Source organism: Talaromyces atroroseus (assembly GCF_001907595.1).
Source record: "Talaromyces atroroseus strain IBT 11181 chromosome Unknown scaffold_7, whole genome shotgun sequence".
Lineage (NCBI taxonomy): Eukaryota > Fungi > Ascomycota > Eurotiomycetes > Eurotiales > Trichocomaceae > Talaromyces > Talaromyces atroroseus.
The window spans coordinates 1,530,194-1,548,755 of record NW_017971439.1 but is presented as its reverse complement, the minus strand read 5'-3'; the positions used below and the strand labels follow the sequence as shown (position 1 = coordinate 1,548,755).

The 18,562-nt window shown below is 31.0% G+C and overlaps 4 protein-coding genes across 4 annotated transcripts, besides 9 other annotated features; 1 reads left to right on the top strand and 3 right to left on the bottom strand.

The window, feature by feature from the left end:
* Positions 1 to 4,404: part of a repeat region (Identified by RepeatMasker using a combination of RepBase library and repeat library created with RepeatScout) that runs on past the window's edge.
* Positions 4,401 to 6,959: a repeat region (Identified by RepeatMasker using a combination of RepBase library and repeat library created with RepeatScout).
* Positions 6,959 to 8,070: a repeat region (Identified by RepeatMasker using a combination of RepBase library and repeat library created with RepeatScout).
* Positions 8,070 to 8,345: a repeat region (Identified by RepeatMasker using a combination of RepBase library and repeat library created with RepeatScout).
* Positions 8,314 to 9,900: a repeat region (Identified by RepeatMasker using a combination of RepBase library and repeat library created with RepeatScout).
* Positions 9,894 to 9,973: a repeat region (Identified by RepeatMasker using a combination of RepBase library and repeat library created with RepeatScout).
* Positions 9,906 to 10,310: a repeat region (Identified by RepeatMasker using a combination of RepBase library and repeat library created with RepeatScout).
* Positions 10,311 to 10,315: 5 nt separating this feature from the next.
* Positions 10,316 to 11,097: a repeat region (Identified by RepeatMasker using a combination of RepBase library and repeat library created with RepeatScout).
* Positions 11,095 to 11,377: a repeat region (Identified by RepeatMasker using a combination of RepBase library and repeat library created with RepeatScout).
* Positions 11,378 to 12,445: 1,068 nt separating this feature from the next.
* UA08_05973 (hypothetical protein) lies at positions 12,446 to 14,133 on the bottom strand (the record flags this gene model as incomplete). Its single annotated transcript, XM_020268302.1, has 5 exons — positions 12,446 to 12,729; positions 12,790 to 12,904; positions 12,935 to 13,001; positions 13,057 to 13,912; positions 13,974 to 14,133. 5 exons carry the CDS (start codon positions 14,131 to 14,133, stop codon positions 12,446 to 12,448), a joined length of 1,482 nt encoding a protein of 493 aa, XP_020119175.1.
* Positions 14,134 to 14,776: 643 nt separating this feature from the next.
* On the top strand, positions 14,777 to 15,688 carry UA08_05972 (hypothetical protein; the record flags this gene model as incomplete). Its single annotated transcript, XM_020268301.1, has 1 exon — positions 14,777 to 15,688. One exon carries the CDS (start codon positions 14,777 to 14,779, stop codon positions 15,686 to 15,688), a length of 912 nt encoding a protein of 303 aa, XP_020119173.1.
* Positions 15,689 to 15,969: 281 nt separating this feature from the next.
* Positions 15,970 to 16,961, bottom strand: UA08_05971 (hypothetical protein; the record flags this gene model as incomplete). Its single annotated transcript, XM_020268300.1, has 2 exons — positions 15,970 to 16,748; positions 16,877 to 16,961. The coding sequence occupies 2 exons, from the start codon at positions 16,959 to 16,961 to the stop codon at positions 15,970 to 15,972; spliced, it is 864 nt and encodes a 287-aa protein (XP_020119172.1).
* A 570-nt stretch (positions 16,962 to 17,531) lies between these two features.
* Positions 17,532 to 18,323, bottom strand: UA08_05970 (hypothetical protein; the record flags this gene model as incomplete). Its single annotated transcript, XM_020268299.1, has 1 exon — positions 17,532 to 18,323. One exon carries the CDS (start codon positions 18,321 to 18,323, stop codon positions 17,532 to 17,534), a length of 792 nt encoding a protein of 263 aa, XP_020119179.1.
* Between the last annotated feature and the right edge of the window lie 239 nt (positions 18,324 to 18,562).

The window sequence follows — 18,562 nt, the reverse complement described above, 5'->3', positions numbered from 1 at the left end:
AGAGAATATTATAATGCTATATTTAGAATAATATAGTTATAAATCTAAAACCTAATAATTAACTAGACTAAAGGAGTAGTGATTATTAATAAAATAATACTAAAGACATAAATAATTAAAAAGAATATTAAAGAAATTATACAGCTATAAGAGGAATTAAAAAAAATCCTTAGTATACTACTAGAAGCTAAAAAGATAGTATAAAAGGTAAAAAAATAGAAATAAAAAATAATATTTACTAAAAATATTAAATATATTAATAAGAAAAATAAAGCATAAAATATAAAAAAAATATAGAACAATTAGAAGAACTAAAATAAAAGAAAAAAGAAAAGAATTAAAAATAATAATATAAAAGAGATTAAGATAATCTAATAAATACAAACAATTAATAAGATAAGAATTACTGAAAAAATATAGAAGATAAAATTAAAACTAAAAGAACTATATAAAAAGAAACTTATTAAAGTATTAGTAAAATTACTAAAAAAGTACTACAAATTTATCAAATTATTTATAAAAAAGAAATGGCAATTATTAATACATAATAAAGAATTTAAAATATAAATCAAATTAAAAAAAAGATTTATGTTATTATTAGTTAAATAATATTATAAATTAAGAGATAAATTAGAACTTAAGAATAAGTTTATCAATAAGTTTTACAAAGTAATATATATATAATTAAAATATAAAAAAGTATTAGCATAATCAATATTTATTAATAAAAAAGATATAATTAAATAAATAATTATTGACTATAAAGCATTTAATAATAAAATAGTAAATAATGCGAACAAGGTGCTTTACTAAGAATAGAAAAAAGATCTATTATAAGGAGTAAAGATTATGATAATCTTTAACATTTAATAGGGTTATTATAATCTATAAATAATTGAAGATGATATTTAGAAAATAGCTTTTCTTATAGATAAAGAACTATTTGAATGAGTAGTTATATTAATAGATTTAAAGAACCTACTGGCATAGTTTGCATGATATATGATATATACTCTATGAAAATATCTAAATAAATTTGTTATAATCTACTTTGATGATATTATTATATACTTATAAGACCTAGAAGAATATAAAGAATATATATGATTAGTTATGATAATACTTATAAATAAAGGATTAATACTTAAGATTAAGAAGTATGAATTTAATATTATAATTATTAATTACTTAGGAATAGTTTATACACTAGAAGGATTAAAAATCTAATCTAAAAAGAAAGATATAATACTTAACTGATCTATTCTAATAAATATTAATAAAATATAATAATTCTTAGATATAATAGAATATGTTAAAAAATATTTAAAAAACTATATAGAAATAATATAATCTATTATAAAACTATTACAAAAAGATTAAGATTTTAATTAGATAGAATAACAACAGCAAGCATTTAAAAAAGTTAAAGAATTAATTAAAGAAGCATTGATTTTTATACTTTATAATCTAGAAAAACTAAATATAATTTAATCAGATACATTAGAATATATATCAAAGATTATTTTAGAATAATTAGAAGATAATAGATAATTATAATCTATTGTCTTCTATTCTAGATAGTTTACCATTATAGAAAAGAACTATGATATTTATAATAGAGAGCTATTTGTAGTAGTTAAAGCATTTAAGTAATAAAGATACTATTTGTAAGGAATTAAAGAAGAGATAATTATAAAAAGTGATTATTATAATCTAAAGTATTTTATAATAATAAAAAAATTTATTAGCAGATAAGTTAGATGATTAAAATACCTATTAAGATTTAAGTTTTAGATTAAATATATTAAAGGAAAAGAAAATATTATCACTAATATATTAAGTAGAAGAGTAGATTATATAATTAAAATATAATAGCTATGAATAAATATATTAATAGAAGATAAAGATAGAATTTATTATAATAATAAAGCAATACTAGCAATAACAATTATAATAGAAAGCAAGGGTTTTTATAAAAAGATGATAAAAATCATTAGGAATGATAAAATACTATAGACAGCACTATATAATAATAAAGCAGTAATTAAAAATAGATTAACTATTTAAAAAGGATTAATATTAATATTATTTTTAATAATTATAGAAGTTATTCAAATAAATCATGACTTACTAATTAAAAGATATTATAGAATTAATTAAATAGTAAAAAAGATATAGCAAATATATTATTTCCTAAGAATAAGAAAGTTAGTTAAAGACTATATTAAGAAATATAATAGTTGCAATTATAATAAATTAATTAATCATTGACCCTATAAAAGAATATAGATTCTAAAAAAATCAATAAAAGTATAGTAGAAGATTATAATAGATTTTATATAAGACTTACTAGAGTTAAAAGATCTTATTTTAGGAATCATATATATTAAAGCTATTATTATTGTAGATAAATTTATAAAATATATTATTCTAAAGCCAACATTAAAGAATTTAATAATATAATAATATATAATACTGATATTATAAGAAGTGTTTATAATATTTAGATTATTAAGTAAAATTATATTTAATAGAGACAAGTTATTTATATTTAAGTTTTAGTAGATAATTATAAAAAATTATAAAATAGAATACAATCTATTAATTATATATTATTAATAGACTAATGGCTAGATTAAAAAGATAATTTAAGTAGTTAAATAATATCTAAAATATTACTTAGATTAAAATTAAGATAATTAGATAAAGTTATTATTAATTATTTAATTTATAATAAATAATATTATAAATATATTAATAGGATAAGTATTATATTTTGTTAATTTAGAAAGAATTCTAAAGATAAGTTAGGAAAATATTAAATAAAAAAGAGTATCTAATAAAGTAAATATCTAAGTAATATATATATAATTAATATATAGTAATTTATTAAAAGACATTAAATAGGCAGAAATAAGAATAAAGAGATATTATAATAAGAAGCACAAGGATATGCTAACATTTAAAAAGAAGGAGAGAGTTTATCTTCTATAATAAATATTAGAATTAAAAAGTTTTAATATTAAAAGTATAAGACTAAATAATAAATTTAATATAATAAAATTTAGACTATTTATTATTAAAGAAAAATTTATAAATAATAATTATAAATTCTAGCTATTAATAAAAATATAAATATCTTGAATATTTTATATCTTATTATTAGAATTAATTACTAATCTAATAAATAAAAATGAAGCAGTAGATGATAAGGAATATAAAATTAAAAGAATATTGCAGTATAAGTTAAAAAAAGATATATCTATTATTTTATAAGATAGAAAGAATATAAATCTAAAAAAAATATATAGGAATCTATTAGATACTTAAATTACCCTAAGAAGATTTAGGAATAGAGATAGAAGTATAATTAAGAAAGATAGAAGGATTAAAATTAGTATTAAGAATAAGATTATTATTTTATAAAGTAAAAATAATAATTAGAAGCTTTTTAATCTTTTATTATTCTTTTACTTATTTTATTTTTATCTTTTTTTCTGCTTTTTCTAATCTTTTTAACTCTTTAATATCTTTTATATTCTTTTAAAGAAATTCTCTAGTCTATTTTTTTAATAATTTTTACTATTTCTATAAGTGAAGAATCTTAGTCAAAGCTTATTCTTCTTTTTTTTAAAGATACTCTTAAGTCTTAGAAAAATACTTCCACACTATCTTAGATATAGATATATTAATGCAATAACAGTTATTTATACAAATATACTTATTATAATATTTAAAAAACTCTGCTTTAATATAAGACTTTTCTAGATTATTATACTAATTATATAAAAAATAATAAGTAATACTAAATTATTTAATATATAAGAGAAGAGAGTTTCTTAAGATTATTTTTTTTAAAGATATAGTTAGTATGAAACCATAAGATCGCATATTTAAAATATTTAGGAAGTTAGAATTAGTTATCTATACTTTAAGAGATATAAGTTATTTATTAAGCTGTTAAGATGCTAGCCTTTAGAGAAAGAGATTATCAGAGAATTAGAATATTATAGTTAATAGATTAGATTAATTATTATAGGATTAATGCATATTAGAATAAAGAATTACTTATAAAGCCTTAGGGTTAGGGCATTAGAGAAATCAGAAAATTTTTATAATAGCTATGATCTATGTATTAGAGAAATTAGAGGATTTTTATAAAAAATATGATGGAAAAAAGTTATATAAGAATACTTATTTATTATATATTTAGTTTTCTTCTATTATCTTGAATTAACTATAATAACTTAAGTATATAATCTTCTATTAATTAGGATATTTATAGCCTTATTCTTATTTCTTTCGTCTACCGAGACCTTTCAATCTTAGAAGCCTATTAACTTTGTTTATTAATAGCTATCCTAGCTATACTCGACGGTAACCAAACCGAAGTTTCCGACATATATATAGCTTTATATAATTAGAGTGGCCTTTTTAAGTAGAGATAGAAGGATATCTAATCAGACTTCTTTCTCTTTTAATTGATTGACTAATTTTTTTATATATAGAGAATTAAATTTCAAGGCTTTTAATTAATTAACAAGATTCTTTACTTCTAGACCTTAGGCCTAGAAATAGCTTAGATCAAGTTTTTCTATTATCTAGTCCTTTATTTCTATAAGATAATTATAGTATATTATATCTTTCTAATACTATAAATTAATATCTCTTAACTATTATAAAATAGCTCTAGGAATTATATAATAATTAATCTTTATAGCCTAATTTTTTAGAGAGATATCTTTAAATTAAATTAATTATTAGTTCTAGCAATCTACTAAAATATTATACTTGGTGAGCTATATTCTACCTAATATTACATCATATATTCTAATATCAAGGATTAAAAATGGTATTTTAATATAGTATTTTCTATTAATAATTAATATTAACTTAAATATATGAGAGATTCTATTCTATTTTTTTTTATTATATTCTTTTATTCTTACTAGCTCTTTTAAGGATATTATCTTAAGATTAAAAAATCTTACTAGTAATATAGCCAAGTAAGTATTAATAAATGCTAATCTATTTACTCTAGTATCAATTAATATTTTAATAAATATTAAATATATTTTTTAGACAAGTTATATAAATATAGTAAAATTTTCTTTATTTAATTCTATTAACTATTTAATATTTAATTTATATAAATTAATATAAACTTTATCTAGGATGGAGACTTTTCCTAGACATTATTATTTTCTAAATTAGAATTTTCTTCCTAGATAGCAGCCTGCTTGTTCTTATTTATCATTTTAAGTTATCTAGTAACATTATTCCTAGATTAACTATTTTTAAAAGGGCAATCACTAGCTTAATATTCTTAGATCTTATAATAATAGTATTTTTTTTCTTTAAAAAGTTTAGTATGTTTTTCCTTACTTAAGTGGTTATATTATACTCTTTTACTATTATTATTAGAGCTACTACTAGTATTAGTACTAGATTAGTTATATAATATTCTTATAGTTTAACTTTTTTTATTATTATATAAATAAATATACTTCTCAATTTCCTAAATCTATTCTAAATAATTAGCTATCTAAGTATACTAAATTATAAATTTAAAATAAGAGATATTATTATTATTTACCTCTTTAATTATTAATTTTATTAACTTAGAGCTTAGCTTATTATATAACTTATCCTTCTATTATATATATAAAGTCTCTGATTCTTAGATATAATACATAAATATTAATAGGAAGATTTAAAATCAATTACTTGATTTTATAACTAGATAATAAAATATAACCTTTATATTAATAACTTAGTTTATATCATAATAGATAGTTTTAAGATATTTAAAAATATCTTTAATATCTTTATATAATTTAATAATATTATCTTAGAATTAAGAAAAAATATAATTTACTACTTCTCTATAATATATATATTATATATATACTATACAAATTAAAAAGTCTAGATAATAATTAACATTAATCTTTAATTTATTTTTAACTCTAATAAGCTAGAATTTAAAGAAAGAATCTTTTTTATTAATTAGAGCTAATCTATTAGAAAATTTAATAATCTTTTTACTGCTATCTCTAATAATAGAAAAAGATTCTTTAAGACTTAATTTAATAAATTAATATTATAAAAGATCTCATTCTTCTGCTAATTCTTTTATTATTTTATACTAATTTATAATAATCTCTTTATAGATATTTTATTACTTCTTTAATATATTAATTCAGTATAGATTCTTATACTATTCTTATATTAATTAACTGAATAGCATAGCTAGATTCTTATTTATATACTTCTTAAATATCTTATATTTAATATTTTAAGATTTTTATTCTTCATTATCTTTTATTTTTAAAAAAAAATATAACAGATAATGTTTATCTAGCTTCTTTAATGCTAACTTAAGTGATTAAATTATCTTAGTTTTTAAGTCTAAAATCTAGATCTTAATTCAAGAATAATAAAATAAAAAAAAAAATGATCCTAAATTAAGCATATTAAGTTATTTAAAATTGGGATATTAATCTGCTTATAGATTTGTAAGAATTAGTATTAATAAGTAAATAAAAGTTTAGTCTAATATAATAATGTAATATTAAATCTATTTAATCACTAAACACAAAGAGACTAAACTAGAGAGAAGAAAAGGAAAGAACAACTACTAGCCCTCTTCCTCCTACTTATACTTTCTTCTATTCCAGATACCTATAGACTATCTCTATTATGTGCCGGTGCCTAATAATCTAGATTTCTAGAAAATTCTAACAATATAGAATACTGGCTGATAAAGGCTATTTACCCTTCTTAATATCACATAGATCCTCTAGCAATCTACAGCATAAATCAAAACACAGGGTAATCCCTATAAGGTATATCTAGCCCCACATCTTCCCTGCATGTGATTCGTCCACGGAAGGCGGCCCGCGGGTACTTCCGCAGTAACCGTGTGCCGCCAAGCCAAATCGTACTAGGCCGTCACAATTTATTAGATACTTAAATTACTCTAAGAAGATTTAAGAATAGAAATAGAAGTATAGTTAAGAAAAATAGAAGGATTAAAGTTAGTATTAAGAATAAGATTATTATTTTATAAAATAAAAATAATAATTAGAAGCTCTTTAATCTTTTATTATTCTTTTATTTATTTTACTTTTATCTCTTCTTTTACTTTTTCTAATCTTTCTAACTTTTTAATATTTTTTATATCTAATTAGATAAATTGACCAGCACACTTTTATAACAACTTCTATTATTTATTAAGATAGGTGCATTTTATTAAGAGAATCTTAATTTTAATATTCACTCTATCCCTATCCTTTTCTAAATACTCTTAGATATAAAAAAGTTTTTTTTATATAAGATTGGATAAAGTTATTAAAATGCACTTATAATAATTATTTCATATATACTTATTATAATATAATAATATTTCTAATTTTATGTAAATCTTATTTAGTAAAGAATAATAAAAATAAGATAAAGATAACTCTATACTAGATTATTTAATATGCAGTATAAGATTATTCTTATTAATATTTTACTTTAAAAATATAATTAACATAAAGTCACAAGATTATATATTTAAAATATTTAAAAAATTAGGATTAATTATTTATACTTTAAAAGATATAAACTATTTATTAAGCTATTAAGATGCTAGTCTTTAAAGGAGGGGATTATTAAAGAATAAAAATATCATAGTTAATAGATTAAGTTAGTCACTATAGGATTAATATATATTAAAATAAAGAATTATCTACAAAGCCTTAGAATTAGGGCAATAAAGCTAGTAGAGCTATTACTATATTAATTATATTAATTAGAACAGAGCAAACAGAGCTATTGCTATATTAACTATAATAGAGAAAAACTATATAAAGATGCTTATTTATTATATATTTAGTTTTCTTTTATTGTCTTAAATTAATTATAATAACTTAAGTATATAATTTTCTATTAATCAAGATATTCATAGCCTTATTCTTACTTCTTTCATCTATCAAGACCTTTTGACCTTAGAAGCCTATTAACTTCGCCTGTTAATAGCTATCCTAGCTATACTCGACGGTAATCAAACCGAAGTTTCCGACAGTAATCTAGATTTCTGAAAGGTTCTAACAATGTAGAATACTAACTGGCAAAGGCCATTTACCTTTCTTAATATTATATAGATCCTCTAGTAATCTACAGCATGAATTAAAATATGGGGTAATCCCTATAAGGCATATCTAGCCCCACATCTTCCCTGCATGTGATTCGTCCACGGGAGGCGGCCTGCGGGTACTTCCGCAGTAACCGCGTGCCGCCAAGCCAAATCGTACTAGGCCGTCACACAAGTTTTTTTTCTTAAATATAATATATTTATAGGATTCTATTTTATTATTCTATTTATTAATTTTTTTTTAATTTCTTTTTACTTTCTTTAGTACTTCTTGTTTAATATATCTTATTCTTTAAAGATTTTTTTTTCTTTAATTAATTTCTATTAAGTCTAACTTAAGCTTAATATAGATTTTTAATCTTCTTAATTTTTAGTTTCTACCAACTATTAAAAACTAAAGTATATCTTTTTTATCTTATCTTTTAATTTTTTTATAATTAATAATTCTTTTTATTTATTTTCTTTTTTTATCTAGTGATAGCTTTCTAGAGACTTAGTTTTCTCTTTTTCCTTAGAAAATTATATAGTGTTAATCTTAGTATCTCAGTATATTAGATAGTTATTATTATAGTAAGTTATCTATAATAATTTTTAATATTTAGAGTAATCTACTTTGCTATATTAATATTAATAATTATTTGTATATTCTAGGATACTATTTTCTTATTTATCTTTAATATTAATTTTTTTATATAACTCTAGTATCTTATTCTATTAAATATTTTAAATTTTATTCTTATCTTTTTAAATATCTTAGTCTTTTTCTAGATTATATGCATATTTAGAATATATTATTTCTCTATATAGTTATCTAGCTTCTTTTATCTCTAAGAAGCTATTATAGATATTACTATATTTATAGATATTATATTTTTTATTAGTTATAACTTTATTATTATATCCCTTGTTATATTTTATAATCTTAAATTATCTTTTTTTAGTTGCTTTAAATTATTATTCTTTAATTACTTTAAATTATTATTTTAGTTAACTTCTATATTCTTATTTATAATATTTTTTCTTTCTATAATTAAAGTATTCTATCTTACTTTTATTAAATTATCTTTTTAATTTCTTATTAATTATTGTGTTAAGTTCTATTAATTATAATTTATAAGGATCTTGATATTTAGATCCTTTATTTATTTAATTTTAATATCTAGAGGTAGATTTTATTCTATATCTTTATTATTCTTATATTTCTTTTCTCTTTTATCTTATCTTATAGAATTTATTATTAATTTTAATAGTTTATTTAATAAATTTATTAATATTATCTAGTTAATCTATTTTAATAAGTTTTATTTATACTTTTTCTTTTAATATATTCTTAAATACTATAATAAGAACTTTATTATTATAGTCTAATATTATTATAATTTATTTAAATTATACTACTAATTATTATACTGATTTTATTTAGTATAATTATTATAGTTATCTTTTAGTATTTTATATCTTATTTATATTTCTAAATACTAGCTTAAACTTTTTTTTAAATTATTTATAAAAGTCTAGTACTTTTATAGTATTAATATTCTAGTTCTTCTTTTTCTTATTATAGTATTTATGAAGTACTAGTTTAATCTATTAAAAAGTTTCTTCTGTTAAGTAAGTTATTATAAAGATTATCTTAGATTCTTCTGTTTCTAATATTATATTATTAATTATAATATATATATCTATTTATATAAAGAAGTTCTTCAGTTCTATTCATTTCTCATTAAAGACTTATAGTTTTAATATCTTAGATTATTTTACTGCTGTGACGATGCAATGCCAAATCTATTTGGTCGCTAAACACGAAGAGACTAAACTGGAGAGAAGAAGAAGAAGAGGAAAGAACAACTACCGGCCCCCTTCCTCCTACTTATACTTCCTTCCATTCCGGATACCTGTGGGCTATCTCCGTTGTGTGCTGGTGCCTAGTAATCTAGATTTCTGGAAGGTTCCAATAATGTAGAATACTGGCTGGCAAAGGCCATTTACCCTTCTTGATATCACATAGATCCTCCGGCAATCTGCAGCATGAATCAAAACACGGGGTAATCCCCACAAGGCATATCTAGCCCCATATCTTCCCTGCATGTGATTCGTCCACGGGAGGCGGCCTGCGGGTACTTCCGCAGTAACCGCGTGCCGCCAAGCCAAATCGTACTAGGCCGTCACAACTGCTATAATTACTTTTAATTTCTTGATATATTTTTGAAGTATTTTTTTATTAATAAGAGCTACTATTAATCTGATATTTAAAGTACTTATATTCTCTATTATCTTAGATTAGTCTGCAGGTATTCTTTTTCTCTTACCTAAACTTCCTTATCTTTTGTAATAGTATTTATTTTATATTGTTCTTTAAAATTAAGATAATAGCTCTTTTATCACGTGCCTAGATCTACCCTAGTTATCACTGATTGTGTTGAGATATAATATAATAAATGAATTATATAAAGATTTATAAGGGTAACTTGTTAATAAGATTGGATATAGTTTAAACTTATTAGTAATAAAGATTAGTTAATTATAACTAAGATAGAAGAAGTATTTTAAAGTATTATAATATCTTAAATAGATTTACCTTGCTGACCTTTTTAGTATATAACTAAATAACTTAGATTAAAGAGCTATACTAAATAGGAACTAAGTACAAGAATAAGCATATTTATATAGTTAGTACACTCTATACTCGCTCTATACCTTAGAGTGTATACCTAATTATATATTTAATAGTCTTGTTTAGCACTATATATACTTCTCCTACACCCTATGGTATATACTATGGTATATACTGGTCACGTGTTTATTTCCTTATATTAGCTATAAGCCCATATGTTTAGTGACTGCCTTGCGTGTTGGTGCGTATAAATGACTGGTCGTGGTGTTAGCTGCTTTAGCTAAGCACCTTCCCTTGATAGTACTAGTTTCTGCCTAGTATCATGCAGGTTGGTTTCGTAACATATAAGTATATTTTATATAAAAGAGAAATACACTTTTGTAATAAATAAAATAGATATATAAGGAATTATTCTTATTATCATTATTTATTTATTAGAGGAAATTTATATTATAAAGTTTACTAGATAATATATTATAATAACTTATATAAATTTTATATTAGATTAAAGGTAATATCAGGATAATTTCTAAATACTTTATCTATTATTCTGAAATTGAAATTAGAATGTCTATAAGAGTAGTTAAAACATTAATATATTTATAAAAAACCAGTATGCGCCTTCTTCGACGAGTGGCAAGACTTGAACCAAAAGTACGAGGGCAAAGCCATGCTAAGTGTCATGTTTGAGTCTTTCCCTCAACAACGTGTCCGCGAGATCGACAACGATGCAACTGCGTATCCGTGGCGGCATGGATCAGACCATTTCTTGTGAGTCGCGCAATTTAGCCAAACAGACAAGTTGATTGATAGGCTGACGTATTTTATTCAATAAGAATGATAGAAGCCGCGTACAAAAGCTCCAGCGATGAGGCGTTTTTTGATGAGTGGCTTTCCAAGCAACAGGACGCCTTTATCGCAACGTCCGGCTATGGACGCCTTCAACAGTATGTCAACTATGGACACGGTTCCAAAGATCCCCCGGAGGCACTATACGGGTACGAACCCTGGAGGCTGGAGAAACTTCGGCGACTTAAGAAGGAGTTTGACCACGAGGGGTGGTTTAATGGGTACCAGCCGTTTGTTGAAGACCTCGAGTTGGATGTAGAGTAGCCGTATACTCAGTAGTGGTTGAAACACTATGTGCGTTCTTCATCTGAAGAATCAGGTAGTGTGAACCTTTCGACAGTTAAATGAAGTATTGAGAGCCAGCTTTTTCCCGTATTTAGATCAGGAATGTTATTATATGGACTGTTAGATGATATGTTTTTAACACACGTTGTGCACATGTAGAGAATATTAGGAAATTACCTAGGTATAATATCGCAGAATATGTATAGTTGGCATCTTCTACATTATTAAGGGAATGGTAATCTCTTCCTGGTAGTTGTAGTCAGAGTCTATGGCAGTGCTCATCGTAAACGACAATCTCTATGAGGTTCTTCACACGATGAAAAGTTAGAATGGGCTATAGGCTCGTTTTTCATGGTTTATGATAAGACCGCTACCATTTACAGATGTTAATCACCAGAATTGCAATAAGAACAATATATTCAAATATATTCTACACGGTAATACAGAAGCATCACGTTGAAGAAACAGGTCTCCTTTCTAAATTTCGCGTCGATCCTCCTTCACTTGTACTGTAGCAGAGATATATGCACAGACAGGAAACTTGGAAGAGTGCGCACTCACCCAGCCCAGTCAAAGCCCAACTTGAAGCCCGGGACTAGCTTCTGGAAGACCCCGGCAGGATCGTACGTGTGACTGACAGCCTTCATCTTTCTGAGCGATTCCCCGTACCCATAGGTGCTGATGGGACTGTTGTCGAACCCCGCATCATTTAGCCAAGTGAATGGATAGTATAAACCCTTCTCCTTGGACTGGCGGTCGATATCGGCGATGGTTGACGTGAGATACTCTTTGACGACTTCGTCGTCAGCTGCATCGCTCCAGGTGACGTACACCTCGGCCACTAGACAGGTGTGGTTAGTAGATTTATCACAAAACAACACGACAGCAGCAGGTTTCTTACCTAGAAATCCTCCCCTCGAGGGATCCAAATCCATCGCATCTCCACCGTTATCGATGGCGGCTTGCTGCATCGAGACGGGGATAGGTTCTGCTGCGAAGCCCACGGTACAATTAACCTGGCCCAGTATAGATTTGGCATTACTTACGACGGTGTGGTGGATGAGCTGGGTGCTTTCGTTACCAAAGAGGACAGCTGTATCATACCAGCCCCATCTTTCATCTAGTCAGTAACTGAATGTACCTCGAATAGGGGAGGACGAGAAATCACCGATTGACCAGCTCGGAAAAGTAGGCCGTTTGATTCGTGAGGGTGCTGAAGTTCATCACACCCACCTCGCTAGCCATCGTAGGGATGGTAGTGAAATTCTCAAAGGCCTCGGGGTTGGAGACGTTGGCGTTGTAGAAATAGATGTTACCTAAGGCTACAACCCCTGACAACGGCTCGAAGCTGAAGGACGGCATCATGTTAGCCTTGGGATCCTCGATGCCTCCGCCGGGGGAAATGTACGCCGTGAAGGCATCGAGATACTGCTGGGTTGCGTTGGACGCCCAGGTAACACTGCCGCCATAGACTGGGCCGGTGGGATACGTGCGCAAGTCGTAGCGCGTGACGATGCCGAAGTTGTTGGATCCACCTTTGAGGGCCCAAAAAAGGTTTGGATGGGTGGCATTGTTGACCTGTAGAATGGTACCGTTGGCAGTGACCAACTCGAAATTGACCACGTTGTTGGCAGCCCAGCCGTGAAGATAGGAGTGATAGCTCAAGCCGCCACCAAGGATTAGGGAGCTTCCAACCGGAGCTACGCGTCCTCCTATGGCAACCAGGCCATACGGATTAAGAAAGTCGTACACCTCCTGCCAGCGAAAGGCCGCCCCTGCTCGGATATAAGTCTCTCCAAACTCGTTGGGAGTGGGGACGAGAGTCTTCTCGGTGAAATGCGTGGTGGCGATCATAACTCCATAATCAGTAGATGCAAAGCCAGGAATTGGCTGATGGCCGCCGCTGCGCACAGCAAAGGAGGTATTGGTATGCACGAGTAGCTGCACGCCGCTGGTCAGAGTGGTCGAGTTGACCGGGGCAAACACGCAGTACGGGGAAAGCCAGTCAGTTGTGGAAAAGAAGGCTGGTCAGAGGCGGATGGTCAGCAAGGCCATCAACAGGCAGACAGCATTGCATACACGTACCTTCAGTCTCGGTCACATACTCGGAGGTTCCAGGATTATAGACCTGACCGGGAAATTCAATAGCTAGCTGAGAACACGCAGATGTGGTCGCACGCCTATCAAAATGCGCGCTGATCGAGGGCACAACGAGGCCTATTGCGAGTAGGATTGGGAAACGCATCTTGATTTGTATTGAGATTGATTCACTAATCGATTACGGAGGTGTACTGAAAGCCACTCCGGCTTGTTTTTATCTCCAATCGAGTATACAGGCCGCGCAGGTACCTAGCAGGGTTTTATGGCATACAAATAGCCCCTTTTGAAGCTTACATATTTCGCCCCAAACCCTGCTCCATAACTAGATACAAAGGCATGGACCGATCAGAAAGAAAAACAAAATACTATGTGACCTTCTCTTACCTATCGTGGTCCATGCAATAAACAACATCATTGGAGCGAAACCGAGGGCCGGAATTAAGCAGGACAAGCCCGCAAACTCCTTTACTCTGACTCTGCATGTGTACATAGTGGCTAGTGTCTGAATTAATTTATTGTCAGAGTCGGGTTGCAGCTGAACGGGTGTAGAAAGATTTAGCGCCCAGGCAAATTTAACAAAAAAGTCTTGTACACCCGTTCACTGAAAGTTTTGTCAGAGTCAGAATCAGTGAATCCGAACGAGCCTTCTCTGAAGTGTCAGACGGTCAGACGGTCAGCAGTCAGCAGTCAGATGGGGCCCAGCCCTAACCCAACCAAAAACACCTGGTTTTATAAAACATCAGCCACACATTATACGGTGCCTACTTTCAATTGCCAAACTAACCACGATGAACACTCTTCTTGTTCTGGGTCTCTCCGTCGTGGCGGCTGCAGTCCTCCCTGCGGCGCCTGCACCGGCTCGGTATGGCACGCTCGAGTTTCAGCAGAACGCAAACGTCACGCGAGTCACTTTCAACCATCCCCCAATAAACCTAGTTGATCAGTATCTCACGTCCGATCTACTAGACTTTCTCGTGTCTCTCCAGCCCGCAAATCGCACCACGCCGCCCCCCAAGGTGGTTATCTTCGACAGCGCCAACCCGGACTTCTTCCTTGGCCACATTGATATAACATCAATCCAGCAACCGGAAACACCCGCCAAGGAAGCTCTCACGGAGAACTACATCGCTGTCGCCAATCTGTTCAACAGCATCACCTCCACCATCTTCATTGCGGAAATCAATGGTCGCGCGTTCGGCGCGGGCCAGGAGCTCTCTGTCCAGATGGACATGCGCTTTGCGGGCCCGAACGCCAGCGCCGGCAGCTTTGAGAATGGACTGGGACTCGTGGCTGGTGGAGGTGGCCAGCTCTTCCTTGCGACCTTGCTGAACCGTGGCCAGGCCCTCGAGTACCTGTTGGGGATCAAGGCGTTTGATGGGCCCACTGGTACGGCCCTCGGGCTGTTTAACAACCACTATGCCACGGCAGATGAGCTTCGCGAGGCTGTTGATGCTCTTGCGTCTCGTATTGGACTTTTTCCTGCCGCTGGACTTAACGAGACCAAGTCTGCCCTCAGCTTTCGGAATCCCACGGCGGCCCAGCTAGATGCTGATGTGATTGGATTTTACGAACTGGATGGACTGCCCGTTGAACAGGCTAACGTGAACGAAGTTTTATACTTGAGTCACAATCAGACCCTTTCGCCTTTCGAATTAGGGTTGCCGTATTCCGTCTTGGAGTTGTATGGTATAGATCAATAAATGTATCACTACAAGATCACAAAGATCACCTAGAGAGTTTCTGGCAGATTTGCCCTACGTTATCATCTCTTATGATTTTTGCACTCTATTAGAAGAATACTGTTGTTGACTCCATTAAGTGAGGAGATCTAAATACTTAGTCACATAGGTAGGTAATCCAGGCTTGGCAATACTATACTAGATCTACCTAAGTACTTATATGTAACAAAGAATATTCGAGAAGAAGAAACTAAGCAGAATAAAAGCTCACGCATCTGGGCACTTAACACATATCGTAGCCACTAGACATAAGTACCCTCAGTGTCCGAGCAACAGGACAATGGTCGTTTCTCAAATTCAGCTAGTACCAATTCCAGTGGTGGTTTAATCTGGGCATCTGGGGACACTAACCCTATATCCATTCCAAACTCGTAAAGCAAAAGAAGCTGGTCTATGAGATCTTCCACTTTTTGGTAGAGCGTGGTCGAACGGCTACACTTTGTCGTGGCACGGATACCTCTTCGTTTGGGTGAAGATATCAGATCGGGTCTTTCTTTGCTCGATTCATTCGGCCGCAGTGCATCCTGCATTTTTTCGTGTGGTTTCTCGGTATGGTGGCGCTCCCTGTTGTTGGTAAACTCGCCCACAACATACTCAGATGTTATGCTGCGTGGGGTGGAACGATAATGCGGATTTCCCTTTTGGCGTTCTTGATGTATATTCGTGACATTCAGGCTTGGGTTTGAATATGGCGTCAACTGCAACGTTGGGGGCCTGGTAGCAACTGACGACTGAATGAGGTCCATGTCGAGCAATGTCTCATTGCTGTCAAAATTCAAATTCTGTTCGCCGTCGTTCGACATTTCAAAGTCGCCTTGTGCGTGTGGAAGGATGGATCTACCCAGGGCCATGTCTTCAGCAGCAGATGCAACCTGCCTGCCTTTCGTGTCTATAGGGCTGTTCAGGCCTCTAAATCCACACAAGAATGCAGAGACGTCCCTGCCGGTGCAGTCACTTGGATCCAAGGACAACGCATGATCTTTTTCACCGACACCACTGCCCCATATCTCTAGGGAACTCTCTTTACTTGTGTTAGCTATCGTCGATTCATTTCTTTGCTCCTGTCGCATTCTTTCCCCTGCAGCCAATACTATATCAGAGACAAATAATATCAAGGACGCGCCTCAACGGTGAATACTCGGGACTTACGGCGCTTACGCTGGGAGAGTCGATTTTGCAACCTCCTTCGGTCCCTCAGATCCAAGGGGCTGTACGTGGCGTTCTCCATTGGCATGGTAAAAAAAACATGACTTGAGAACAAAACAATAGTTTTGTTCAAAAGGAGATTTGTGTAACTTATTTATAAACTAATATCACAACCCTTACAGACCGGAAACCGCAATGAACGGAAATACAAATATTCCATGCAGGCTTAGTTGCTTGCTCATATGCGTGGTAACATGCAGGCTTATATGCAGGCTTATATGCGGGCTTATATGCGGGCTATATGCGAGAATCCCCGGATTGGCCAGGTCGCGTAGCGACTATTTTAGGCTGCCATACCGTTGTCCCCTGCATGGTAGCACTTTACATGCTCAGTTTACTATATTAGTGAAATAATGAATATAATGAGTTCTCGCAGGGCGTTTCGCACCCTGTTTGTTGAGATAGTGCCAAAATTTCAAGTAAAATCCAGGTCGAATACAATCATTAATGATTCATATGTGAATACCTGCTGTAGGTTATCTCTAACCCTAATACGACGGTGAATCCTACGATGTTGGAGTAGAAGAGAAAATCAAATACTCTGCATGTATGATCTTGGTGGCATTCAGGTGGTAGCTAACAATTGAAATTTCTCGCTTTACATCAGGAGCCCACCGGAATCAGAGCTGATAATCCGACCTGTGATGTTGACATCTTTCATCAGATACAGATAAGCTTCTGCTACATCTTCTGGCTTTGCTACTCGTCCAGTGGCATGTTTCTGCGCTTGATATTGGAACATGCCCGCTTTCTGCTCACTGTCTGGAACAAGCGGATCCCATAATTCCGTATTAACCAGTCCTGGGCTAACAGCATTCACACGGATAGGCTTCAAATCTAGAGCAAGATTCCGTGTGACACTGCACACTCCCCCCATGTATCCCGCAATCAGGGTCCAGTTTGGTGAAGGATGTTCCCATACAGTTCCCGATGTAAAAATAATCGATGACTCTGGGCCTGAAGATAGATACTGCGAGCCAATCTTAGCAACCAAGATTGGCGCCACAAAACGCATTTGGCCAGCGGCAATGATTTTCTCTCGTGTAATGTCTTGAACCGGTGTAATAGCTAAAGCGTCCGCTGCGGTGTAGACTATGTGATCAACCTTGCCGCTTTCCGCTTCAGCTTGTTGGAAGAGCTGCTGGATTTCATGCTCCACGTCCTTGCCAGCTAGATTGCATGCAGAGCCTTTGATTTGACCATCAGGAAAGCCGGTGTGTAGCTTCTGCATCGTCGAATGGATGCGTTCAGTGGATGATGACGAAATGGTAAGTGAGGCTTTGGACGCCAGACAAGCTTTGGCAACTGCAAAGCCGATACCAGATGTGGCGCCTAGGATCAGCACATGCTTCCCAGCGAGTTTATTGTTGTTGTACGCTTCAGTGGCCATTATGTTCGTTTTTTATTTTTATTTTCCCCTTCGTCTACCTTCTTTGAACTATAGCAAAGGACTCTGCATACAGCTATCAGACCGGGCATCTGTCATAACTATAAAAGGTGCACACAAACGTAAAATATGATTTAATAAATAATAAATAAATAAAGATATCCCCGATATAGCTAGATGGATGCATACACAAGTTAAGTCCGCTTAAGGCCGAACGCCGATGGTGACGGATTTAGGGCTCC